The sequence below is a fragment of the Lampetra fluviatilis genome, chromosome 11, assembly GCF_964198595.1.
Source record: "Lampetra fluviatilis chromosome 11, kcLamFluv1.1, whole genome shotgun sequence".
In the NCBI taxonomy this organism is placed as follows: Eukaryota; Metazoa; Chordata; class Hyperoartia; order Petromyzontiformes; family Petromyzontidae; genus Lampetra; species Lampetra fluviatilis.
Genome location: NC_136285.1, coordinates 1,402,197 through 1,429,207, shown reverse-complemented (window position 1 = coordinate 1,429,207; position 27,011 = coordinate 1,402,197). Strand labels below are relative to the sequence as shown.

Here is a 27,011-nt window from a genome sequence, read left to right as displayed (position 1 = left end):
TCCGAGCGGACTGGTCTGCTGCGTGCTCTATGTGTGTGTGTACAAGAGCGGTTTATTTTAAGAAAAGCCAAACAGTTTATTTTAGATTATGCTGTTTTTGAGTGTGTGTGTGTGTTGTGTGTAATTGGCACTTGCTGACGTGCTATGCGCTCATGAATATGTAGCTCTGCAGGAATGGAAATTCACTTATGGAAAACCACACCTCCTGCTTCCACTCAACGGCAAACTCGCGGCTTTGGAGTAACCAAATGCAGTGCAATTTTCACGACACGTCTGCTTGTCAAACCAAATAAGACCCAACCGTGAGTTTCCCAAATTTGTCCTCGTACTTTCATCGGTGCCTCGGAGTGCTGACGACGGACCACTGTACGCTGACATATCGCACTCGCCACTCTAAAAGTAGGTAAAGTTATCGGCCACTGCTCCAACCTTCTTCAAGGTCAAAACACGGCCCATATCAGTGGAAATTAAATACATGCCCTCCCAGCCAGAGTACACACCCTATGAGTGGATGCTACCCACGCAGTGGAGCAGGGTGCTGGAGCCAAGCCTGACATGAAGCGCTGCCTTCAACCGCTATGCAGCAGGGAAGGAAACGACCCCCTTTGCTTTAGGTTTGTGTGAGGTTAATTTTACCACCGTCACCAGCGGCGATTCGATTAATTGCGATGATCCAGGGCCACGATTCGATCCCGTGATCTAATAATAGCGTATGCCCGTGGCCATTCGTGACTGCAATGGTCATGTGAACTGCACGAACACAATAGGAATAAAAATAAACATTTTCGCACGTGATTCGCTTCATACTCTTTGGTTCTTTCGGTAAAGTCACATAGGTATAAAATAAAATATATCACGACGTTTCGATCACAACACAAGCGATCGTCCTCAGGCGGAAAAAATATAATCCAGCAGTGGAACTGCTGAACCAGCGAGAGAGCTGTTACAACAAGAGGTTATATATGTGGCGATGGGCAAGCAAGCGGGGTCTGAGCTGGAAAGGAATTCCATCCACGAACGCAAGCACGTCAGTTGTGTTTGCTCGCCCATCGCCACATATATAACCTCCTTGTTGTAACTGCTCTCTCGCTGGTTCAGCAGTTCCACTGCTGGATTCTATTTTTACCGTCTGAGGTCGACCGCTTGTGTTGCGATCGAAATGTCGTGATTTATTTTATTTTTTACCTATGTAACTTTAGCGAAAGAACCAAAGAATATGGATTACTGCAGTCACGAAAGCTTCAAATCAAGATTCGCTTCATGTTTGATTAACTTAGGAATTGGTATTCATCGATTTGATTTTTGTTTCATTCTTCCACCCCTAATTGCTATTCCAGTCAATTGAATGTATTGCATTCTTACGGTATTGCACAGATATATGTGTGGTGGAGGTCAGTTGGCAGGCCGCCCATGTTAAAGAATCCTTCACCCATGTGAGGACTCGGTGTAGCAAACTGACTGTTTCGTGGTATGCATGCTGTGCTCAACCACTACACTGTAGACCAAAACAACACAAACACCAAGATCCCCCTTATAGTGTAGCCTTAACAGACTTTTGGGGCAAGTATTGTTAGCGAACACCTATGAAGGCACGGTACACGAGGGGGTGGGTGGCTAGCACCATGTCCGACCACCTTTGTCTCCCTAGTGACGATATTTACACACCGCACCAGGTACTCATTTGAGGATGAGTCGACCTCCGGCCACTCAGATGGTAATGAAGTACGCTAACCGCCACGATTGATTTTTAACTGCTTTTTGTGTTTAGTTTGTTGTCCTTTCGCTGCACCTCCAATTAGTACGGCTGACTATCTATGGTGCGAAAGAAGTTCAACATACACAACCGTTCCCCACAACTCGAACCACTCACTCACCCACCCACACTCGGCCACCACACTGCATTTAAACACACTTACTTATCTGCTTTGGAGTTCTATCCCATCGTCTCTGTTCCCATGATCTTATCACCTGCCTCAGCTCAAGGAAGACGTGAACTCTTATCTATTACTCCAGTGATTCTCAACCTTAGTTGGCGACTGTACCCCCCTTGTTTAATTTTGTTTCAACCGAGTACCCCCTTTCCTAACCCATCGTGGTTCTGAGAACGAAATGTATGAATAATTCATAGCAATATTTTAACCAATTGTCCGTATTGTGAGGTATCCTAACTGACTAGTCACTGCAAGCGAACACAAAGAAAAAAACGGATGTTCTGCATGCGTGACGTATTTTGTTCGCGTTTACTGGGTACTCTTGGAAACCACATTGTTTATCATTAATGAGTTTAGAAAGGTATTTTATATTCTATGTTACCATATGGATTTACATTTTATCATAGTTATTTTATATTGGCAGATGTATACATGATTATTCACCAATGACTCTCATGTATGATATATATTCACACGTTTATAAATCACCTCACGTACACCTTGGCTGCTTGGCATATTGGGCTCCGTGCTCAGCTGTGTTTAAACAAATACGTCTCGGTAATGAATTTATAACTTCACATTAGGAGCTAATTCTGAAAATTGTGAATGTACCTTTGTTATTAATAGTGGTAGGTTCGTATATAACAAACGTGCCAATCATGTCATTTGGAAAAATCCTTATTGTCTACAATGTTTTTGGACACATTCCATATACGGGTGTGTCTCGCTTAACGAGCGAGATACGTTTCTCGAAGATTGCTCGTTAAACGATCATTGTTTTCCCATCGACTCCCATGTTAAAAGCTAATTCAGCCCCAAAAAATATCCAATCTTGAACAGCTTTTATAATATGAGATGTACCAATTATGGTATAATTAAAAAATTGAGTAATTAAACATCAAATGAAATACTTACTACACATGAAAAACCACAGTGCAAGATCCCCAGTATAGCCTATGATATCACCTCCTTACAGCTGCATATTCTATTTGAAATCAACGCTTTCACACTCTCTTTCTCTACTCAATCACACAGCCCTATTGCGCGCTCCCCACACCCACTCCTCCCCGCACCCATGGCACAACTGCCAAGCAAACAGCTGCGGGACGAGGTGTGCCCACTACCGCCACGGGATGCATTTGATCGATTGGTCTCAGCTCGTTACGCGAACATTTGCTCGTTTTGCGAACAAATTGGGCTCAATTCAAATGGCTCGTTATCGTGAATTCCCGCAAAAATCACATTCGTTAAGCAAAGCGCGCCTCTAATGCTACCATACGTTCACTCTCGACCTTCTACGTGACTTTACCGAAAGAACCAATAAGATGAATCCCTGCAGTCACGAAAGCTTTAAATCGAAATTTCACCACGCTGGTCAGTGCGGGTTGGTGAAGATGGGGTGCATCGATGTGGAAGCATATAAGTACAGAACAACAATGGATTTTGATGGGCTGCCTTCTACTTGCCACTACGTAGCCCCGCATGACGCTATAGCAACCACAGTGGTCACCCATCCAAGCACTATCCAGTCTCAAATCGGCTTTGCTTCTGAGCCCTGACGAGATACAGGATCATTCCATGTGATTCGGTCAGAGGCGCCTGCTAACACCAGGTATTAATATAACCATGGCAAGATATTATAGTACTCTATTCATTCCACCATGAACAATATTTCGTCGCAGTGTTACATGTAATCCTAACTCTGCAAATCAAACTTTCGTATTCGGAGCGAATGGCCATGGATATTAAACATGATTGAAGTGCTATACAAAGTAAAATAAGTATCTCCGTTTCTTTGAGTTATTCCTACTGCTCTGTATACAGTTGTGTTATATTGAGAGCCCCTTTGGGGATAGGACGGGCAATGGCGTTGTTGTGCAATGCCATCCAATGCACAAGCAATGCTCTACATTTGACTTTGTGAATGACGATGGCTTGCCAAAACCAAACAAACGGCTCACATTACAAGGAGAGGCTAAATAGAGTCACGCCGTGGATGGGGTGCTTACGCTGTTGCAGAATGCCACGCGGGTGGGGGACTTCAATGATGCACCATGCCTGGCGTCTAGCTGGGGGGGGCCTTTACATTTTACTTAAATTGTAGTTTTTGAAAACATAGCAATATATCATCAAAAACACAAGCATATCGACATATTAACGAAATATTACTTTACTGGCTGACAAATTCCTAGAGCTCAGTCTTCTGACCCAAGAGGCCCCATTCGTGAAGGAACGAGGAGTGCGCGGAACTGGAGATGCGCACGTACATGTCATCAACCGCCTGTCAGGCTCCGTGTGTTCCATGAAAAGTGACAAATGCGATGTGGTCCCCTGACACTTTTAGCAACAAACAGAAAGCCGATTGCGTTAATGCCTCTTCAACGGTGGTTACAGACATCTAGGGTGTATTCTGAGAGCAAGGTTGATCTCACTGGCCATTGTTCTTGCTTCTTCTTCGCTTGTTCACCTAGGAAAACCTCAGGAGGGTTCTGCCAAGTTTATCGCAGGAGGTGGCGATATTGCTGCTAATGTGTAATGCCAATTGAGTAATTTGCAGGGGTTTTTTCCAGCATTGGGATGTTTGGCCAAAACCAGATACATTCTATGGTTGTTTTTGTTGGGTTAAAGAAGGTAACTGCAGAAACCTAGATAAACCTCATGTTGAACAGGGGAGGAACATACAAACTCCACACAGAGATGCACCAGAGCCGACAACAACCCCAGAGAGGCACAAGAATTACCACTGCGCCACCCTGCCGTCAAATATAGCTAATTATTGTATACACTGCTGCGTTTAACTTAGAATAATCATTCATAATGTACAGCCTTTTGTCAACCCACTTCTGGTTGAAGGCCTCCCCACGTAAAATTGGTCATTAACTATTTAACTACTTTTAAAATTACATTTTACCAGGTAAAGCCCACTGACCTATATAGATTTTTTTCATAGCCCAATGAAGTGGCTTAAGTGGAAATGTATAGCAGCCAAATACTCGAAACGCATGTTTCTAAATGTGGAAGGAAAATCAGAGGACCAAGAGAAAAACCCACTCCACCACAGGGAGAGACACGCAAATTCCAAATAAACATGCGTCAGAGTCGGGATCGAACGCACGGCCTCATGTATACCAGGCGAGGTAGCTAACCATACTTAATCATACTGGTCATTTTGGGTGATGAAAGGATTGGACCTGGGTAACCCACAAATTGCTGCGATTTATTACATTTTGTATTGCGGATTTTTGGAGTTCTGCTGTAATTTTAAACTTGACAAATTTGGACCAATGATAGCAGAGGAACTTTAACATCTACTGTGCAGCAGACTGAGTGCATCGGTATGGTCAATACACCGACAGCGATGACTAAATGGTCACCAGCCCCTCCCTGCCTTCAAAGCAATGGAACATAGCGAGGGCCTATGAGCGAATGAAATTCTCCCGCTGAAATGCATTTGTTCCGACAATTCAAGAATTAATCAAACTGTGCTCCCTCCACATTGACGCAAAAACAAGCGTATGTCGATTACCAACATGTTTATTGGGGAAAGCAAGCAGAAGTGCACAACATTAGATCAGTACCAAATACCCAGGAAATAAACTATCGTTTGTTGCTTCCCATACACGTGTGCCCATTGTGAAAAAACCACCAAGCGATGTCTCCTTATGTATTGTAACATTTGTGTTGTGTGTACTTGTGTCGTGTGTACGTGTGTTGTGTGTAATTGTGTTATGTGCACTTGTGTTGTGTGTAGTTGTGTTGTGTGTAGTTGTGTTTTGTGTAGTTGTGTTGTGTATACTTGTTTATGTGTACTTGTGTCGTGTGTATTTGTTTGCCAAAAGCATGAGGGATATAGAGCCTCCATTTGTAAACCGCAATACGCATTCAACTTTCATTGAACACATCAATCCAATAAAACTTCCCAATGTGCTCTGTGAACTCTATTAAGAAGTTAACACTTGTCCTTGGTATTTAATTTGCTGGAAATGGCTGAGATATATGCCCACATCAATGCGTACACATATACAGTACTGTATGTAAAAAAGTGTGTTTGGATTTACATTTTCAAATCCAATGAACATTTTCACAACGTGTTAGCTGATAAAATTAATGCCGCTTGGTATTGAGACATGTAAGCTGGTCTGGAAAGCTTTGGGGAATTACGTTTTGTGAAGTATCTAAGTGCCATGTTAAGCATCGGTTAGTTGGGCAGGGTTTTCTCAGCCACTTCCTCCGTTGACTCCACCACTTGCCCATCCACGATGGTCTGAGTGATGATTACGGTTTTCGTTGTCTTGACTTCCTCTGGAACAGTTAAGATATCACAATTGTAAACTCTACAAACATTAACAATATACAATCATTTGTTTTTGATAGAGCCCCTCCTTTATCCTGGGGCATATCAGAGCACTTGACATGCAATAAGCGGCTTGTTCACATCTCAATTCAAAGATGTGAAAGGGTTGCAGGTGTCACTCTGTTGCACAAGATGACTCAGCACCTGGCCTGCCAGCGGGAATTAGCCGGCCAGTAGGGAGTGTTGATTGCTGCTCTTTGTGCTCCCAATAGAGTAATTTGCGGGTCATTTTTAAAATTTCTAAAACTTGGACCATGATGCTGGCACGCAATGACCTACTTTTCTCGCATGATGCCAGGGGCCTTTAACGTCTGCTTTGGTGCGGATTTGAACCACGAACCTCTGCAACAAGCAGTCAACTCGCTAACTCTGGACCGTGTTACCGCCCATGTGACATGGAGCTCACACCCAACTCTAGAAAAGTGCTTCCAAATTAGGGAATCAACATCCATGTCTGTTACAACCTAAGACAAATATCCCCCCGTATAGCCTTAACAGACTGTTGGGGCAAGTGCTGTTAGCGAGCACCTATGAAGGCCAGCACCTCACGCGAGGGGTGGGTGGTCAGCACCACGCCCGGCCACCTTTGTCTCCCCAGTGATGATGTATACACACCGCACCAGGTACTCATATGAGGCTGAGTCGACCTCAGAGAGGCCAGGATAAATAATCGTCATTGGTATTGTCTGTGAGCGGGAATGGCGCAGCGAGCTAACTGTTACACTACCGCTCCTGTAAGACACACCTATTCCTACACTCGCTCTTTCAAGTCTAGAAATTACATGTATATGCCTGATGTGATACTATGTCTTATTCACATGTCCTGCCATGAATATTTATCAGAAGCATTACAGGAGGTAATTGTCATGGGGTTTTTTAACACCAATAACAATACGTCACAATTTTTGGGATAACTTAATTAGTTGCAATTAGGCAATTTGACAATTATATCAATGTTCATTCCGTTAAAGATGTTTCCTTTTGAAAATGTTATCTGTAATTCCAAATAAAGACAGATCGTACAGAGTGCAGAAACGGGGAGAAACATCAGGGTTACCTCGCTTGGGTTCTGGTTCAATCACGACTTCCTCTGTAAAACAAAACAAACAGATGTCAGCATTGCCACCAATTCCCTCACTCGTGTTGAAGACTCGGTCTACAAGACTGACTGGTTCGTCTCATCTTATCTAAATTCGTAAAAGCCTTATTCGAAGGCGCTTTACATCAATTTTAGTCTTTTTTACATAAGATGTTAGTGGTTGAGATAAAGAGTGGGGTTATTGAAAGTGGTGCAGTTATGGTGACAGGAGAACATGCAGGAGAGGTTAAGGAGGGGTTGGGGTAGGGGTGTTGATAGGGGTAGTGATAGGTGTTGGGGAAAGTGATAGGGGTTGGAGTAGTGATAGGAGTTGGGGTAGTGATAGGGTTTTGAATAGTGATAGGGGTAGTGATAAAGGTTGGGGTAGTGATAGGGGTAATGATAGTGGTTGGAGTAGTGACAGGGGTTGGGGTAGTGATGTGTGGGCATCGTAATAGAGGTAGTGATAGAGGTAGGGGTAGTGATAGTTGTAGGGGTAATGGTACGAGTAAGGGTAGTGATAGGGGTAGGCCCAGTGGTAGCTGGGGAGTGCGTGGGCAGGGAACAAGATGGGCTAGGGAGAAGAGATGGGTTCTAAGGAAGGAACGGAAGCAGGTCAGTGAAGATGATTGTTCTGTGTGCTGCAGTGGAAGTTGGTTTCAGTAAAGGGGAGCAAGAAGCGAAAAGGAATGCAAGTATGACTGGGCGCAGGGCAAGGGAGGCATAGAGAGGGACACTGACCCATTCACACACTCAATTATCCACCAACTCACCCACAAACAAAGACCCCCCATATAGTCTTAACAGACTGTTGGGGCAAGTACTGTTAACAAGCACCTATGAAGGCTGGCACGGCACACGAGGGGGTGGGTAGCTAGCATCACGCCCGACCGCCTTTGTCTCCCCAGTGACGATGTTTAAACACCAAACCAGGGTACTCATTTGAGACTGAGTTGACTTAGGGGAGGCTCAGGACTGGTTCAAATAACCGTTACTAGTGTTGGCGGTGAGGGGGAATCTAACTCGGGTCGCTGGGCTCATAGTGCAGCGCGCTAACCACGACACTACTGCTACTCACTTACCCACTCACTCACCCAATTACCCACTCACCCACCCACTCATTCATTCACCCACCCACTCACCACACTGCAGGTCAAAACACTTCTCGTTCTGCGTCTTTCCTCCCACTGCTCCATTTTGGAATTCCCTCCCATCGTCTCTTTTTCCAAGCTATGATAACAACTTCACTCATTTCAAGAGACGTTTTAACTCTTATCTATTACAACTTCGAGAGTATTGTTTTTGCTGGCCTTTTGACATTTTGGACATTCGGGCCTGTGCTCAGCAACTGTGTAAAACATTGCAGACAACCCCAATGAGAAGGGGACGGCTGTTTGTACATTGTACACGTGTAGCCCTTTTGTCACTCCACTGCTGAATAAGGCTCTACCCACACAGTGTGGGTCCGGGGAGGGTTCATGAACATACTTCAGTGCGCTGGTTAGTGAGGGTTGGTGAAGGCAGGGAGCATAGACGTACAGCACAACATCGTTTTGTGCTGCACTGCCCTCTGCTGACCACGCAGCACCTCTGACGCACGGTGGGGGTTGCCTATCTGGGCAAACGAAACCGGCGTTCCAGGCTCCTGCTTAAGCACTGTCCAGGCTCGACTCTGCTGAGCTTCTGAGCTCTGACGAGATCAGGTGCATTCCGTCAAAGTGAAGAAAAACATGTCCGAGGAAATTCGTTTAATAACAAAAACCCATGATGCCAAACTTGTCGTGCATGTGGATGATCAATACAAATTCAATCAGGCTTTGCTTCAAAATGACAGCCATTAAAATTCATGTTAATTCATCCGCAGTGCTCTTGTTGTGAATTGTCTGTCTATTTATGCTACATTATTATGATTGTCTTTTTACCATTGTGCTTTTTTTTACCCAGGAAAGTTTACTAACGTTTTACAACTCTTTTCAGGAGGGTCCCGCCAAGTTTTTTTGAGTAGGGGGTGATGTTGCTACTGTGTGTGATACCAAGTGAGTAATTTGCATGCAATTTTTCAATAATGGGGTGTTTGGTCAATACCAGAGAACCCGGAGTACACCCATGGAGAACATGGGGAGAGAGAGAGAACATACAAACTCCTGCAACAGAAAGGCACCCGAGTCGGGAATTGAACCCAAACGCTTATGGCTGTCAGGCACGTGTGCTACCACTGCTGCCACCCTGCCGTCCTGAGATTGTAGATGTGACTTGAGCATGCACTCTACTCCACACTCCATGAAACAGCACAGGGATGAGAACAAACTGCACGCTGAGCCGTTTCACTCACTGGTGGTGGAGGAGGTGGTTATGGTCGTGGAGCTGGAGCTCGAGCTCGACGCGTCGTTGTCTACGACAACGGAATTAGAAGCGGCACCAAAGGCGCCGTCACTTGAAAGCGAACTGGTCTGGCTGGTGGTCTCTGTTAAAAGATCATCGTCACCACCACAATAAAAAAGTGAAACATATGAACATTTTAGATACAACAAATACATAGTTCCGTATACAGCATGAACAAAAAGTCTATGTAGTGAACATGTATCAATTGTGCTAGATGTTAACTACGATCGTGTAAATGTGAAAGAAAAAAACGAATATCCAACTGCATGGTAAAATATTTCCGCCTCAATTTGTGTCGAGGATTTCGACGTCATTCTGCCAAAAATAGGTGGTCGTTTTCGTGCAAACTCGGGGCTATTCGAAAAGCAATACGTGGCCACCATTCTGCAAGGTTCTTACGGATATCAACAGATTTGTAGCAGCTTTTATCTCCCAGAATGGGGTCTGATGTCGCTAAATTGACGCACGCATACAGATAACATGAATATTATGAAGACGTTGTTGGCAGAAACTTTCTGCTTCGCTAAACGTGAGCTATGATATCTAGTTAGGCAAGAGGAGAGATGCAGGGTAGCACTACGACTCACTGGTGGTGCTGGATGTCATGGCAGTGCTGGCTCCTCCTGTGGTGCTGGATCCTCCTGCGCTCTTTGTGGCAGAGGAAATGGAAGATGAAGCAGCCCCAGAGCCAGAGCCGGACCCGGTGGTACTTGAACTTTGGTAGCTGGAGTTGTTCTCTGTTACCGAGAATGTCATCGCATTCAGAGAGGATATGTGGCAGCGCATTCACCTTAGAGCATTTGTCTCTAAACTATTAAATGAGCTGCCCCGATCTGTAAGGGAGGCTCCACTTTGGCTGTTTTTAAGATACATTTGAAATAATATTTCTATCATATAAAATTTACAGTTGTGTAAATTATATTTTATTACTTGCTTCATCTGCATTCCCATTATTGTGCATCATTATGTATGCTGATATATCTATTTATTGTCTGTTATTCTTTTTATTTTATTCATAATTTTTTTATATGTACTTTGAGGTGATTGAATGTTGGTTCAGCATCAATGTCGGCATGGGGCTCTGTTACTAAGAATGCTATCGCATGATTGGCAGTTGGCATCACGAGCAGCAGTCCAATGTTCACTGAGTCGCCCTCTTGTGAACGTGGTGAGGTGCAGTCTGTTCATCATATAACCAACCATTGCACGTATTGTGTGCTTGCACAGAAGAGGGACGGTTACTCTTATGTGTCAAGCAACTCCTGATGCCACCAGATGGATGATCAGACTCGGCATACAGTTGTAATATTTTTGCCAGATGCTTTTCAACTGCCATACGAAAGAAGATGACTCTAGAGACGGATCTGGAAACCTCCCAAGGGCAGGGAGGAGGTCACGAATGTGAAGCGTTTTAATTATGGCCGAACATTATTCTGGATCTCAAGGAAAGAGCGATTCCCCATCGCCCAATCCACACCGCCACCCTCGATCCGCTAGTGGCCTATTTGAGTAGCAATATGTCACCACCATTCTGTAACGTTCTTAACAAGGAAGGACAGGGTGAGAAATGAAGGAGTGAGAGGAAGACTCAAGGTGGTATAAATCACAGAAAAGATGAGAGAGAAAAGGCTGGTGTGATTCGGTCATGTGGAGAGGCAGTAGGAAAATTATGTGGGTCAAAAGGTGCAAGTTATGCGAGTGGAAGGAAAGAGATCAAGAGGAAGGCAGAAAAAGAGGTGGGGCGATGTGGTGCCAACGGACATGGTGGCCTGAGGAGCTGAAAGGGAGATGGCGGAGGACAGGGCAGTGTGGAGAAGGTTGGCAATGACAGCGGACCCCACATGAGTGGGACAAACACGTGGAAGAAGAATATTCTGCAAGGTTCTAACAGATAGCAACATATTTGGAGCAGCTTTTACCTCCCAGAATGGGATCTCATGTCGCTAAATCGACGCATGCATACAGAGAACACAAACATTATCAAGATGAAAATTAGGAAGACGATGAAGATTCAGAAGATGACTGAAACGATGACAATGCTGATGCAGGAAGATGATGTTGAAGGTAGTCGGATTTTGTTGGTAGAAACTTTACACTTCGCTAAGTGTGAGCTATGATCTATAAGACGTTTTTTTTGGGTTAGATTGCGTAAACATATATAAATGTGTTGTTAAAACCCACCACCCCAAGACACAGCCAACTAGTAAGGGTTGTCACGTAAACAGAACATGCCAATTCGTCACTAGTACAGCACACTGGTGTGTTGGAGAGCCAAGCCACAACATTTATAATCTGAGTACGAAGTTTCACCAGTAATTACAACTAGCTTCATCAGGCGACAGCCACATTTGTGGAGAAGTCCATCTGTTTCGTTCCTTATATAGAGGCGTCGATGTGGTTACCACACTTCTGCGCTCTTGCGCAATGGGGGATTAATGAGTCAACATTATGCATGTGCATTATGGGAGTCCTTTGATCATGTCCTTTCTGTCATAGATGTGGTTACCACATCTATGCCGTACTCAGATTGTAAATGTTGTGGCTTGGCTCTCCAACACACCGGCGTGCTGTACTAGTGACGAATTGGCATGTTCTGTTTACGTGACAACCCTTACTAGTTTGCTGTGTCGGGTGGTGGCGGGTGTAACGACACATTTATATATTTACGCAATCTAACCCAAAAAATACCTCCATTATGGATGATATTGGTCGCGAAAGCCTACGTGTTAAAGTGAGCTATGATATCAAACCAGGTAAGAGGAGAGATGCAGGGTAGCCCTGCGACTCACTGGTGGTGCTGGACGTCACAGCAGTGCTGGCTCCTCCTGTGCTCTTTGTGGCAGAGGAAACGGAAGATGAAGCAGCCCCAGAGCCAGAGCCGGACCCGGTGGTACTTGAACTTTGGTAGCTGGAGCTGCTCTCTGTCACCGAGAATGTCATCAGATTCAGAGAGGATATGCATGTGGCAGCACATTCACCTTCAGAGCGTCGGTCTCTACACTGTGGAACGAGCGTCGGTCTCTACACTGTGGATCGAGCGATCTGTAAGGGAGGGGTCCTTCTGGCTGTTTTTAAATAAGTCTTAAATCATATTTCTATGATATAGAATTTACACTCGTGTAAATTATATTTTATTACTTGCTTCATCTGTTTTAAAGTATTTGTTTTGCACCATTCCTATTATTGTGCATCATTATGTACGCTGATATATACATTTATAGTCTATTGTTCTTTAAACAAATTTTGCCATGCACTTTAAGGCAATTAATTGTCAGCGTGGGGCTCTTTTACTGAGAATGCAGCCACATGATTCACATTTGGCATCACGAGCAGCAGTCCAATGTTCACTAAGTCCCCCTCTTGTGAACGTGCTGAGGTGCAGTCTGTTCATCGCTTAACCGACCATTGTAAGCATTGCACGCTCACACACAGGAGGGACGGTTACTCTTGTGCGTCAAGCAACTCCTGTTGCCATCAGATGGGTTACCAGACTCGTCATACAGTTCTAATATTTTTGGCAGATGCTTTTCAAGTGCCATACGAGAGAAGATGAGTAGCAGCAATCCATGTTGTGTAACGGTGTGTGTACTACATACATGGGGATCTGGGTGTGTTTAGCTCTACAGTATGGGAATATTTTCATGAGTGAGCATGCACATTTACACTCAATATATTTTATTTGCCTTACTGAAGTCTCTAAACTTGATGAATGCAAGCACGTGTGATTGTACGACCATGCAGGTAAATGTTCAGAACACACAGTACCTCCTTTGGAACCAGTGCCAAAGCTGAAACACGACTGCATCGAGTGCGAAGATTCCGAGGAGATATTCCTCAGCCTGCGGGGATCGGGGTGTTGGGGAGATCACAGGAGAGGGAGGATGCATGATTAAAATATGTCATGAGCATTCTAGAAACTATTTGAACTATTTTTTATTTTCCCAGGTAAGGTCCACTGAGCGATATAGCTCTTTTTCAGAAACTACCTGGCCACAAATAATAGCTCAACGAAGTGGCTTACCATGTGGAAATTTATAGCAGCCAAATACTTAAACGCATGTTCTAAATGTGGAGGGAAAAACCAGAGGACCATGGAGAAAATCTACGCAACCATGGGGAGAACATGCAAACTCCAAGTATACAGGCGTCAGGGTCGGGATCAAACCCACGAGGTCCTGTATGCCAGGCGAGGGAGTTGACATCTAGCCCCCATTGCACCCCTCTCACATTCACTCAAATCGCCCTTTAATAAATGCCCATATGGCAGATTTTCACTATTTGGGTGTTATATTAAAATCATGAGCTAGAAATCAGTGCATTTATTGGAGTAATATAGCTGTTTGTCATGTGCCACGCTTCCCCTAAAATCCTCAAATATTTTGCGGACTCATTCCTCCTGTAATACACGACACACGACATCAGTGCAAAAAGAAAATCCAGAATTATAAGTCTAATCTCCGCAGTGCACCATGCATTACAGTCCACAATATGATCCCCTGATATCAGTGCAAATGATTGGATTCATGCTATAGATCAAACATAGCTGTAGGGTCTCACAGAAGGAAGCAATGGTGGTGTCATCACACCTGATTAGTTGACATGACCTTCTCACCTTGACCCGTGCAATGCAATAGCCATTCTTGCTCTCATTTAATGTAACTGTTTGTGGTCAGCGTTAGGAGTAGAGATTGTTAGTGCAGACGCCTTCCCGAGACTGGGCGTGAGCTGAGTATGGACAAATGGTGACAAGTCTGGGAACATTTAGCACAAGGTTAACCTCACAGTGCAACATGTTGTGAGTCATGGACAAGCATCTCCACCTGCTATTATGTGACGAGAGCCAGTGCACTCATGTCTGCATTTGCGGGCAGTGACGTGATACCAGCGGTAGTGCATTCGCCTCTTTTTCCAGAGGTTCGTGGTTCGAATACGGCATGCTGCCCTGGTTCATACTATTGGGTGCGTTAACCCCACAAAATACCCACCACCGTCTGCTTCACAGAGGACGTTAAAGATCCCCTGATGTCATCCTTGGGTGCCAATGTCGTGGTCCAAATTTGGCAATAAAAAAAAAATACCTGCAAATTACTGAATTGGGATTACACATTGCAATCACCTCCCCCAAATGTGAAACTACTCCAGACTGTGTCAGTGAAACATAGCGCATTCACGTTAGCCTTGTGTAATGAGAATGGCACAAATACCATCTGTACTCAATGATAATAATCATTATTATTACAATGATTATGTGACTAGAGCTAGAACATGTACCGGCTGTCTTCTCCCTCCAGAAGCCTCCTGTAGGTGCTGATCTCCTGCTCAAGCTTCATCTTCATGTTGAGCAGCTCTGCGTAGTCCTTCAGCTGTTGGTTGATGCCCATTTGCACCGAACCCAGCTCTCCCTCCAGCATCTGAATATGCACGGTGTAGGATGCCAGCTCGCGGGCTTTGCGGTCCTCCGTATCGTACAGCTGATCTTCCAGAGAGCGAATCTGGTTGTCGTGAAACGGAGAAAGAGAGATGTGGATGAGGAGATCATTTATTTGAGTTTTGTAACAAAATGGATGAACGGGACAGTGAGTGCCATTACATAATTAAAACTCAAATATTTCAAATCAAGATCAAATATTTTGTTTAAACCCAGAAGAGGTGTGCACAGTTGTGGGTCCTGGAGCAAGGAATGCATTTCCTTGCTCAATGTCCCCTCTCTCCATAGCCCAACATCTGGACCTTCAGGCCCATAGGCCCCCCGTGTATTTGCACTGCCTGCAGCACAGTCAATAGCTACGCCACTGAGTGCAGCTGTGACGTGTGTGTGAAATAACTGTGGTGTATGTGTGGGGTAACTGTGGTGTATGTGCGTGGTAACCGTGGTGTATGTGTGGGGTAGCTGTGGTGTATGTGTGGGGTAACTGGTGTATGTGTGGGGTAACTGTGGTGTATGTGTGGGGTAACCGTGGTGTATGTGCGTGGTAACTGTGGTGTATGTGTGGGGTAACTGTGGTGTATGTGCGTGGTAACTGACTGTGGTGTATGTGTGGGGTAACCGTGGTGTATGTGTGGGGTAACTGTGGTGTATGTGCGTGGTAACCGTGGTGTATGTGTGGGGTAACTGTGGTGTATGTGTGAGGTAACTGTGGTGTATGTGTGGGGTGACTGTGGTGTATGTGTGGGGTAACCGTGGTGTATGTGCGTGGTAACCGTGGTGTATGTGCGTGGTAACCGTGGTGTATGTGTGGGGTAACTGTGGTGTATAAGCGTGGTAACCGTGGTGTATGTGCATGGTAACCGTGGTGTATGTGCGTGGTAACCGTGGTGTATGTGTGGGGTAACTGTGGTGTATGTGTGGGGTAACTGGTGTATGTGTGGGATAACTGTGGTGTATGTGTGGGGTAACCGTGGTGTATGTGCGTGGTAACTGTGGTGTATGTGTGGGGATAACTGTGGTGTATGTGCGTGGTAACTGACTGTGGTGTATGTGTGGGGTAACCGTGGTGTATGTGTGGGGTAACTGTGGTGTATGTGCGTGGTAACCGTGGTGTATGTGTGGGGTAACTGTGGTGTATGTGTGAGGTAACTGTGGTGTATGTGTGGGGTAACTGTGGTGTATGTGTGGGGTAACCGTGGTGTATGTGTGGGGTAACTGTGGTGTATGTGTGAGGTAACTGTGGTGTATGTGTGGGGTAACTGTGGTGTATGTGTGGGGTAACCGTGGTGTATGTGCGTGGTAACCGTGGTGTATGTGCGTGGTAACCGTGGTGTATGTGTGGGGTAACCGTGGTGTATATGCGTGGTAACCATGGTGTATGTGCGTGGTAACCGTGGTGTATGTGCGTGGTAACCGTGGTGTATGTGTGGGGTAACTGTAGTGTATGTGTGGGGTAACTGGTGTATGTGTGGGATAACTATGGTGTATGTGTGGGGTAACCGTGGTGTATGTGCGTGGTAACTGTGGTGTTTGTGCGGGGTAAATGTGGTGTATGTGCGTGGTAACTGACTGTGGTGTATGTGTGGGGTAACCGTGGTGTATGTGTGGGGTAACTGTGGTGTATGTGCGTGGTAACCGTGGTGTATGTGCGGGGTAAATCTGGTGTATGTGTGAGGTAACTGTGGTGTATGTGTGGGGTAACTGTGGTGTATATGTGGGGTAACCGTGGTGTATGTGCGTGGTAACCGTGGTGTATGTGCGTGGTAACCGTGGTGTATGTGTGGGGTAACTGTGGTGTATATGCGTGGTAACCATGGTGTATGTGCGTGGTAACCGTGGTGTATGTGCGTGGTAACCGTGGTGTATGTGTGGGGTAGCTGTGGTGTACGTGCGTGGTAACCGTGGTGTATGTGTGGGGTAACCGTGGTGTATGTGCGTGGTAACCGTGGTGTATGTGCGTGGTAACCGTGGTGTATTTGTGGGGTAACTGGTGTATGTGTGGGGTAACTGTGGTGTATGTGCGTGGTAACTGTGGTGTTTGTGTGGGGTAAATGTGGTGTATGTGCGTGGTAACTGACTGTGGTGTATGTGTGGGGTAACCGTGGTGTATGTGTGGGGTAACCGTGGTGTATGTGCGTGGTAACTGTGGTGTTTGTGTGGGGTAAATGTGGTGTATGTGCGTGGTAACTGACTGTGGTGTATGTGTGGGGTAACCGTGGTGTATGTGTGGGGTAACTGTGGTGTATGTGTGAGGTAACTGTGGTGTATGTGTGGGGTAACTGTGGTGTATGTGTGGGGTAACCGTGGTGTATGTGCGTGGTAACCGTGGTGTATGTGCGTGGTAACCGTGGTGTATGTGTGGGGTAACCGTGGTGTATATGCGTGGTAACCATGGTGTATGTGCGTGGTAACCGTGGTGTATGTGCGTGGTAACCGTGGTGTATGTGTGGGGTAACTGTAGTGTATGTGTGGGGTAACTGGTGTATGTGTGGGATAACTATGGTGTATGTGTGGGGTCACCGTGGTGTATGTGCGTGGTAACTGTGGTGTTTGTGCGGGGTAAATGTGGTGTATGTGCGTGGTAACTGACTGTGGTGTATGTGTGGGGTAACCGTGGTGTATGTGTGGGGTAACTGTGGTGTATGTGCGTGGTAACCGTGGTGTATGTGCGGGGTAACTGTGGTGTATGTGTGAGGTAACTGTGGTGTATGTGTGGGGTAACTGTGGTGTATATGTGGGGTAACCGTGGTGTATGTGCGTGGTAACCGTGGTGTATGTGCGTGGTAACCGTGGTGTATGTGTGGGGTAACTGTGGTGTATATGCGTGGTAACCATGGTGTATGTGCGTGGTAACCGTGGTGTATGTGCGTGGTAACCGTGGTGTATGTGTGGGGTAGCTGTGGTGTACGTGCGTGGTAACCGTGGTGTATGTGTGGGGTAACCGTGGTGTATGTGCGTGGTAACCGTGGTGTATGTGCGTGGTAACCGTGGTGTATTTGTGGGGTAACTGGTGTATGTGTGGGGTAACTGTGGTGTATGTGCGTGGTAACTGTGGTGTTTGTGTGGGGTAAATGTGGTGTATGTGCGTGGTAACTGACTGTGGTGTATGTGTGGGGTAGCTGTGGTGTACGTGCGTGGTAACCGTGGTGTATGTGTGGGGTAACCGTGGTGTATGTGCGTGGTAACCGTGGTGTATGTGTGGGGTAACTGTGGTGTATGTGCGTGGTAACCGTGGTGTATTTGTGGGGTAACTGGTGTATGTGTGGGGTAACTGTGGTGTATGTGCGTGGTAACCGTGGTGTATGTGTGGGGTAACCGTGGTGTATATGCGTGGTAACCATGGTGTATGTGCGTGGTAACCGTGGTGTATGTGCGTGGTAACCGTGGTGTATGTGTGGGGTAACTGTAGTGTATGTGTGGGGTAACTGGTGTATGTGTGGGATAACTATGGTGTATGTGTGGGGTAACCGTGGTGTATGTGCGTGGTAACTGTGGTGTTTGTGTGGGGTAAATGTGGTGTATGTGCGTGGTAACTGACTGTGGTGTATGTGTGGGGTAACCGTGGTGTATGTGTGGGGTAACTGTGGTGTATGTGCGTGGTAACCGTGGTGTATGTGCGTGGTAACCGTGGTGTATGTGCGTGGTAACCGTGGTGTATTTATGGGGTAACCGTGGTGTATGTGCGTGGTAACCGTGGTGTATGTGTGGGGTAACTGTGGTGTATGTGTGGGGTAACTGTGGTGTATGTGCGTGGTAACCGTGGTGTATGTGTGGGGTAACTGTGGTGTATGTGTGGGGTAACCGTGGTGTATGTGTGGGGTAACCGTGGTGTATGTGTGGGGTAACCGTGGTGTATGTGTGGGGTAACTGTGGTGTATGTGTGAGGTAACTGTGGTGTATGTGTGGGGTAACTGTGGTGTATGTGTTGGGTAACCGTGGTGTATGTGCGTGGTAACCGTGGTGTATGTGCGTGGTAACCGTGGTGTATGTGTGGGGTAACCGTGGTGTATATGCGTGGTAACCATGGTGTATGTGCGTGGTAACCGTGGTGTATGTGCGTGGTAACCGTGGTGTATGTGTGGGGTAACTGTAGTGTATGTGTGGGGTAACTGGTGTATGTGTGGGATAACTATGGTGTATGTGTGGGGTAACCGTGGTGTATGTGCGTGGTAACTGTGGTGTTTGTGTGGGGTAAATGTGGTGTATGTGCGTGGTAACTGACTGTGGTGTATGTGTGGGGTAACCGTGGTGTATGTGTGGGGTAACTGTGGTGTATGTGCGTGGTAACCGTGGTGTATGTGTGGGGTAACTGTGGTGTATGTGTGAGGTAACTGTGGTGTATGTGTGGGGTAACTGTGGTGTATATGTGGGGTAACCGTGGTGTATGTGCGTGGTAACCGTGGTGTATTTGCGTGGTAACCGTGGTGTATGTGTGGGGTAACTGTGGTGTATATGCGTGGTAACCATGGTGTATGTGCGTGGTAACCGTGGTGTATGTGCGTGGTAACCGTGGTGTATGTGTGGGGTAGCTGTGGTGTACGTGCGTGGTAACCGTGGTGTATGTGTGGGGTAACCATGGTGTATGTGCGTGGTAACCGTGGTGTATGTGCGTGGTAACCGTGGTGTATTTGTGGGGTAACTGGTGTATGTGTGGGGTAACTGTGGTGTATGTGCGTGGTAACTGTGGTGTTTGTGTGGGGTAAATGTGGTGTATGTGCGTGGTAACTGACTGTGGTGTATGTGTGGGGTAACCGTGGTGTATGTGTGGGGTAACTGTGGTGTATGTGTGAGGTAACTGTGGTGTATGTGTGGGGTAACTGTGGTGTATATGTGGGGTAACCGTGGTGTATGTGCGTGGTAACCGTGGTGTATGTGCGTGGTAACCGTGGTGTATGTGTGGGGTAACTGTGGTGTATATGCGTGGTAACCATGGTGTATGTGCGTGGTAACCGTGGTGTATGTGCGTGGTAACCGTGGTGTATGTGTGGGGTAGCTGTGGTGTACGTGCGTGGTAACCGTGGTGTATGTGTGGGGTAACCGTGGTGTATGTGCGTGGTAACCGTGGTGTATGTGCGTGGTAACCGTGGTGTATTTGTGGGGTAACTGGTGTATGTGTGGGGTAACTGTGGTGTATGTGCGTGGTAACTGTGGTGTTTGTGTGGGGTAAATGTGGTGTATGTGCGTGGTAACTGACTGTGGTGTATGTGTGGGGTAACCGTGGTGTATGTGTGGGGTAACCGTGGTGTATGTGCGTGGTAACTGTGGTGTTTGTGTGGGGTAAATGTGGTGTATGTGCGTGGTAACTGACTGTGGTGTATGTGTGGGGTAACCGTGGTGTATGTGTGGGGTAACTGTGGTGTATGTGCGTGGTAACCGTGGTGTATGTGTGGGGTAACTGTGGTGTATGTGTGAGGTAACTGTGGTGTATGTGTGGGGTAACTGTGGTGTATATGTGGGGTAACCGTGGTGTATGTGCGTGGTAACCGTGGTGTATGTGCGTGGTAACCGTGGTGTATGTGTGGGGTAACTGTGGTGTATATGCGTGGTAACCATGGTGTATGTGCGTGGTAACCGTGGTGTATGTGCGTGGTAACCGTGGTGTATGTGTGGGGTAGCTGTGGTGTACGTGCGTGGTAACCGTGGTGTATGTGTGGGGTAACCGTGGTGTATGTGCGTGGTAACCGTGGTGTATGTGTGGGGTAACTGTGGTGTATGTGCGTGGTAACCGTGGTGTATTTGTGGGGTAACTGGTGTATGTGTGGGGTAACTGTGGTGTATGTGCGTGGTAACCGTGGTGTATGTGTGGGGTAACTGTGGTGTATGTGTGGGGTAACTGTGGTGTATGTGCGTGGTAACCGTGGTGTATGTGTGGGGTAACTGTGGTGTATGTGTGGGGTAACCGTGGTGTATGTGCGTGGTAACCGTGGTGTATGTGCGTGGTAACCGTGGTGTATGTGCGTGGTAACCGTGGTGTATGTGCGTGGTAACCGTGGTGTATGTGTGGGGTAACTGTGGTGTATGTGCGTGGTAACCGTGGTGTATGTGCGTGGTAACCGTGGTGTATATGTGGGGTAACTGTGGTGTATGTGTGGGGTAACCGTGGTGTATGTGCGTGGTAACCGTGGTGTATTTATGGGGTAACCGTGGTGTATGTGCGTGGTAACCGTGGTGTATGTGTGGGGTAACTGTGGTGTATGTGTGGGGTAACTGTGGTGTATGTGCGTGGTAACCGTGGTGTATGTGTGGGGTAACTGTGGTGTATGTGTGGGGTAACCGTGGTGTATGTGCGTGGTAACCGTGGTGTATGTGCGTGGTAACCGTGGTGTATGTGCGTGGTAACCGTGGTGTATGTGCGTGGTAACCGTGGTGTATGTGTGGGGTAACTGTGGTGTATGTGCGTGGTAACCGTGGTGTATGTGCGTGGTAACCGTGGTGTATGTGTGGGGTAACTGTGGTGTATGTGTGGGGTAACCGTGGTGTATGTGCGTGGTAACCGTGGTGTATTTATGGGGTAACCGTGGTGTATGTGCGTGGTAACCGTGGTGTATGTGTGGGGTAACTGTGGTGTATGTGTGGGGTAACTGTGGTGTATGTGCTTGGTAACCATGGTGTATGTGTGGGGTAACTGTGGTGTATGTGTGGGGTAACCGTGGTGTATGTGTGGGGTAACCGTGGTGTATGTGTGGGGTAACCGTGGTGTATGTGCGTGGTAACCGTGGTGTATTTGTGGGGTAACTGGTGTATGTGTGGGGTAACCGTGGTGTATGTGCGTGGTAACCGTGTACAGGGCACAGTGATTCTCACGAGGGCTCGCAGTGACTCGAGTTCGGCCGCGAGGCTCTGCATGGCGTGCCGCGTCTCCGACACCTCGCTCTGGGCCGCCGATGCAGCTTGACTCTGCTGTGCACCTTGCACCATGGCAATTTCCGCCTGAACACAAACGCATCTTTCGTATCAACTCAATCGTCATATTCTTAAATTATTTTTTATTTTATTATTTCCCTTCTACGTGACTTTACCGAAAGAACCAAGAATATGAATCCCTGCAGTCACGAAAGCTTTAAATAGAAATTCAGTCGTCATAATACACATTCCTAGTTCAATTAACAGTCTCATCATTGTTTCCCCCTATGTCAATGGTTTTATCAACTTTAATTCGGCATCCCTCGATTATAAATACAATTGTTATCTACGTGCAACCTGTCTGCCACCTTTGGCACCACGTCTGGCATCCGACATAGTATCATTAAGCGTGCCCTACATAATCGCCAATTTCACACACGCTCATGAGAGGCTCACTGACGCGGATGATATTGCCGGATAATGATCTGGCATGGTAATTGTATTTGAGGGAAAATGCTCGAAGTTGAGCTCCACATCTCGTGGGCCAAGACGAAGATTCAGAAAATGGGTGCTCGCTGAGCAGCGCCACAACCTCGCCATGAACGGCCAGATGGTCAAAAGCGTTCACAACTCCATCTACCTTCGAAGCCTGTGAAGTTGAGAGGGCGTAAGTCTTTTATGGTGAACACCGCTGCACCCAACACAATGACTGCGTGGAGTCGCACAGTCGTGTGCGTGCAATGCGAAGAACAGTACTGGTTAGCGTGCTGCACTACGAACCAGGCGACCCGAGTTCGATTCTCGCTCACGGCCAACACTGGTGAGGATTATCTGAATCGTTCCTGGGCCTCCCTAGGTCGACTCAGCCTCAAATAAGTACCTGGAGTGGTGTGTAAACACCGCCACTGGGGAAACAAAGGCGGCCGGGCATGGTGCTGGCCACCCACCCCTTCGTGTGTCTTGCCGACCTTCATTAGGTGCTACTCGCTAACGGCACTTGCGCCAACACTCTGTTACAGGCTATATGGGAAGTCTTTGTCTTGTGCGTGTGATCCAGCACCTGCTTGTTGAAGGCCATCTCTGCGTTGGCGCGGTTCACGGCGATTATGCCCTCGTACTGCGCCCGCATGTCGTCCAAGATCTTGTGGAGGTCCTGGCCCCTGGTGCTGTCGACCTCCACCGACATGTTGGCGCCGGACAGCTGGGCCCTGAGAGCGGCCAGCTCCTGCACGGCACGAGCGAGAGACCCCCATCCGCATGCAATCGATCGCACGCACACGTGGGTGACTGAGCCAACCCTCGGACATACACGGTGCGACACTTGACGTAGTCAGCAATATACTGAGTCGACTGTTGTATTTTAACCGCATAAGGAATTTGAAATAAATAACGTGTCAAGCATGCTAATTGCATCTCACAACGCTGTACAATAATTACATGCATCTTGACTTAAAGATTTCGTGACTGCAGGAATTCATATTCTTTGGGTCTTTCGGTAAAGTCACATAGATAGGTTGATGAGGATCGCTTGTGTTGTGATCGAAACGTCGTAGTTTTTTTAAATATTTTATTTCCACCTATCTACGTGACTTTATCGAAAGATCCAAAGAATATTGCATGCATCATCACATGTATGTGGTAAATTCTATTTATAGCAATATAATGAAGTAAATAAAATACTCAGAACATATAAAATGAATAAACAAATAAAAAAATGGTATAAAACAAAAGGTATAAACAACAAACGAATGATCACAACGTAGGTATAGAACAGCACGTATGGTAAAAACGTCTGGCTCAGGGGTCAGCCGCATGCAGCTCTTTGGCTTCCCCCTTTCGGCGCTTTGGCTGCCTCCTTGCGGGCAGCCGTTTAAAGAAACGGAATTCTTAAAACATAATTTAACGTAAAGATAATTTATTAAATACGGCAGGCAATGGGTCACTGTGGAATGTCTTGGTGACAACAATATGTACAACAGTCAAATTGTGAAAGAATAACTAAGGGGGGAAAACTAAATAGATGCAGTTCATTCCATCACCTATTTTGTTTATTTAAGTCAGAATGTATTTGTCATCTGCTGTATGCCTGCTGCTGTGTTTGTGTACGTGTGCAAGTAGCTCTCAAAGAAAAAACAAATGGCTCTTCTACTTTGAAAGGTTGCCGACCCCTGGTTCTGCTCTTAGCTCCTCACCACCAGCAAATATCCATTAGTCCACTCAGTGACAGCCCAAAGCACAATCCCAAACACACAGCAACATCACACCTTTGCACGAGCTAAAAAAGCAACTCACGTCTTCATGGTTCTTTTTCATGAAGATCAGCTCCTCTCTCAGGGCCTCGATGTCGCCCTCCAGGCCCATGCACGCCATCCCGTACTCGTCCAGGAGGCCCCGCAGGTTCCCGATGTCCGCCTCCACCGACATGCGCAGTGCCGCCTCCGTCTCCCACCTGAGAAGCACGCGTGGCCGGCAGCACACAAGAGTTCCCCTTTACACACCGCGACGGTGGTTCAAGTTGGCTGTTTATGCATTACCGGTAACCGCGTCGAAAATACGGTACAAACACCAAAACCTGTTATCGGTTTGACACATAGGCAAACATATCTGAGAAATTAGGGGAGTTCGAACTCGCTACTCACAGGTCGCCAGTTCGAATCCATTCCTGACGCGGTAGTTAAATCAATGGTGCAGGTTCGTCAAAAACGCTGCCCACCCCCACCATCCTCTCTGCCTACATCCAAGCCAGCAATGTACAGCACAGTCGAGCCAGTAAGTAGATCGTGTGTGGTGGGGTAAAGTGTGGGTACGCCCACCTCTTCCTACTAAAATTCAACTGGAAATGAATACCGGTTCTGAAAACGATCATCAATTTGCCCATTATCATTTAACATTGATTAAAACTGTGATGTTTGGCGCAGTGATGTGGATGCTATACTATTGGTTCTGAGGTGATGCACCCCCTCCTAGGTGATCTCCTGACCTCCCGTTGTGCCCGGCAAAACCGCACATGCTCTCCACTCACTTGCTGCGGAAGTCATCTGCGGCCAATCTTGCGTTGTCTATCTCCAGGCTGATTTTTGCATTCTCCAATATTTGGACAAAGATCTGTAAAGGAATGGCGGGACAGAAAGGAAAACACGCGGCAACATTTTAACGAGCCAGCTCGACAGACATCTATAACAGTGTTTTTTTTTTAGTTAGATCGCATAAATATAAACGTGTCGTTAAACCTACCACCACCCGACAGAGCCAAGTGGTAAGGTTTGTGTAAACAAAAGATGCCAAATCGTTACTCGTTCAGCACACTGGTGTGTTGGAGAGTAAACCCACAACATTTACAATTCGAGTGCGTCGTTTCGCCGATAATTGACAGCCAACAATGTCGACAGACATTGTCAATGAGCACAGGGTGAGCGAGACAACACAGGAGGACATCTCTAACCTTTTCCCGCAGGTCCTCGATAGTGGAATAGTAAACACTGTAGTCCTTTGCGGTGGACCCTTTGCCTTGCAGCATCTCTTTGATTTTGAGCTCTATGGCCTGGTTTGCCGATTCCAGGAATTTAACTTTGTCCAGGTATTCGGCAAGACGCTCGTTCAGGCCTTGCATCTCCACCTTTTCACTCGCACCGCTTTGTCCCCCCACGATCATCTTGAACTGTGAGCTCCCCCACGCGCCTCCACCGCATCCCGCGGAGCTCCCCCGACCAAAGCTGGCCGAAGAAACCCGGCAGCTACTGCCACCATAGACGCTGGCCGCTCCGCTGCGACCCAGGACAATTCCCCCTCCACCTCCTCCACTGACTGAGCGTGAACTGGAGCTGTAGTACGCCATCCTAATAAGATCTGCTTTGTGGTGATTACGGTTAAGCTACAATTTGCAAGGGTATGTTTTTAGCGAATCGATTTTGACCTATAATAGTAACCGAGTGTCCGATGCGCGGGGAGAGATCCGCGGTGCAGTCTTTTAGTAAGTCGCAGACGTAACGATTTGAACACGCAAGCGGCAAATTTTGCAAGTGAGACACGCGCAGGTTTGTCTACGGCTGTGCCTGAAATTTCTCGTCAGGGTTGGCACCTTTTAAGGTTGAACATTGTGGGAGGGCTCTTTCAATGGCAGACAGGTTGATTGATCGATGATCCAATAAGAAAACAAGAACACAAGCCTCGGGTGATAGGAGGCTCGGAGTGGGTATAAGGGAGGGGTTAAGCTGTTCGTAAAAAAGAGTAATAGCAAGGAAGCATTGTAAGCATAATACATAATTTACAACCACACCTTTGTTTTACCATACTTCACCACGGTGGACAATTTCGATTTGTGAAGGGGTTAGGGGGCCTCGGGACCGCTTCAGATCGCGCGCTTCTGATGTCAGCCGTGGCCCGTAGGGGATGCATAGCGTGGTTCCGAGTGCAGAGCAAACAACTGCACCGCCGCTCCACAATGAAGCGTCGTAGTAACTACCCGGGGTTGCATTTGCACGTCTCTCATTGTGCGAACACAGCAACACGCACGTCGAGTCCCACGCGCTGAGATCCCCTGAAGCGAGAGCTCCGTGCGTGTGGCTGTGGATGTGTACGTGGGAGCGGTAGTAGAGCTGTTAGCGTGCTGCACTAAAACCCCGGCGACCGAGTTCGATTCCTCGCTCACGGCCGACAACAGCGAAGATGATCTGAAACGGTCCTGGCCTCCCCTATGTCAACCAGTGCCGGATTATTCTCGTAGCAAAAGTAGCTGCACATGTAGTAGCTGCACATGTAGTAGCTGCACATGTAGTAGCTGCACATGTAGTAGCTGCACATGTAGTAGCTGCACATGTAGTAGCTGCACATGTAGTAGCTGCACATGTAGTAGCTGCACATGTAGTAGCTGCACATGTAGTAGCTGCACATGTAGTAGCTGCACATGTAGTAGCTGCACATGTAGTAGCTGCACATGTAGTAGCTGCACATGTAGTAGCTGCACATGTAGTAGCTGCACATGTAGTAGATGCACAT

General features: G+C 46.9%; 1 protein-coding gene across 1 annotated transcript; it reads right to left on the bottom strand.

Moving 5' to 3' along the window:
* Window positions 1-5,449: 5,449 nt before the first annotated feature.
* On the bottom strand, window positions 5,450-25,851 carry LOC144934887 (keratin, type 1 cytoskeletal 11-like). Its single transcript, XM_078861157.1, has 12 exons — window positions 25,321-25,851; window positions 25,039-25,121; window positions 24,309-24,465; window positions 23,077-23,241; window positions 21,978-22,103; window positions 15,017-15,237; window positions 13,511-13,584; window positions 12,535-12,666; window positions 10,333-10,482; window positions 9,696-9,827; window positions 7,343-7,375; window positions 5,450-6,233 (listed from the first exon to the last, which is right to left on the bottom strand). The coding sequence occupies exons 1-12, from the start codon at window positions 25,849-25,851 to the stop codon at window positions 6,130-6,132; spliced, it is 1,908 nt and encodes a 635-aa protein (XP_078717283.1). The 3' UTR covers window positions 5,450-6,129.
* Window positions 25,852-27,011: the final 1,160 nt, after the last annotated feature.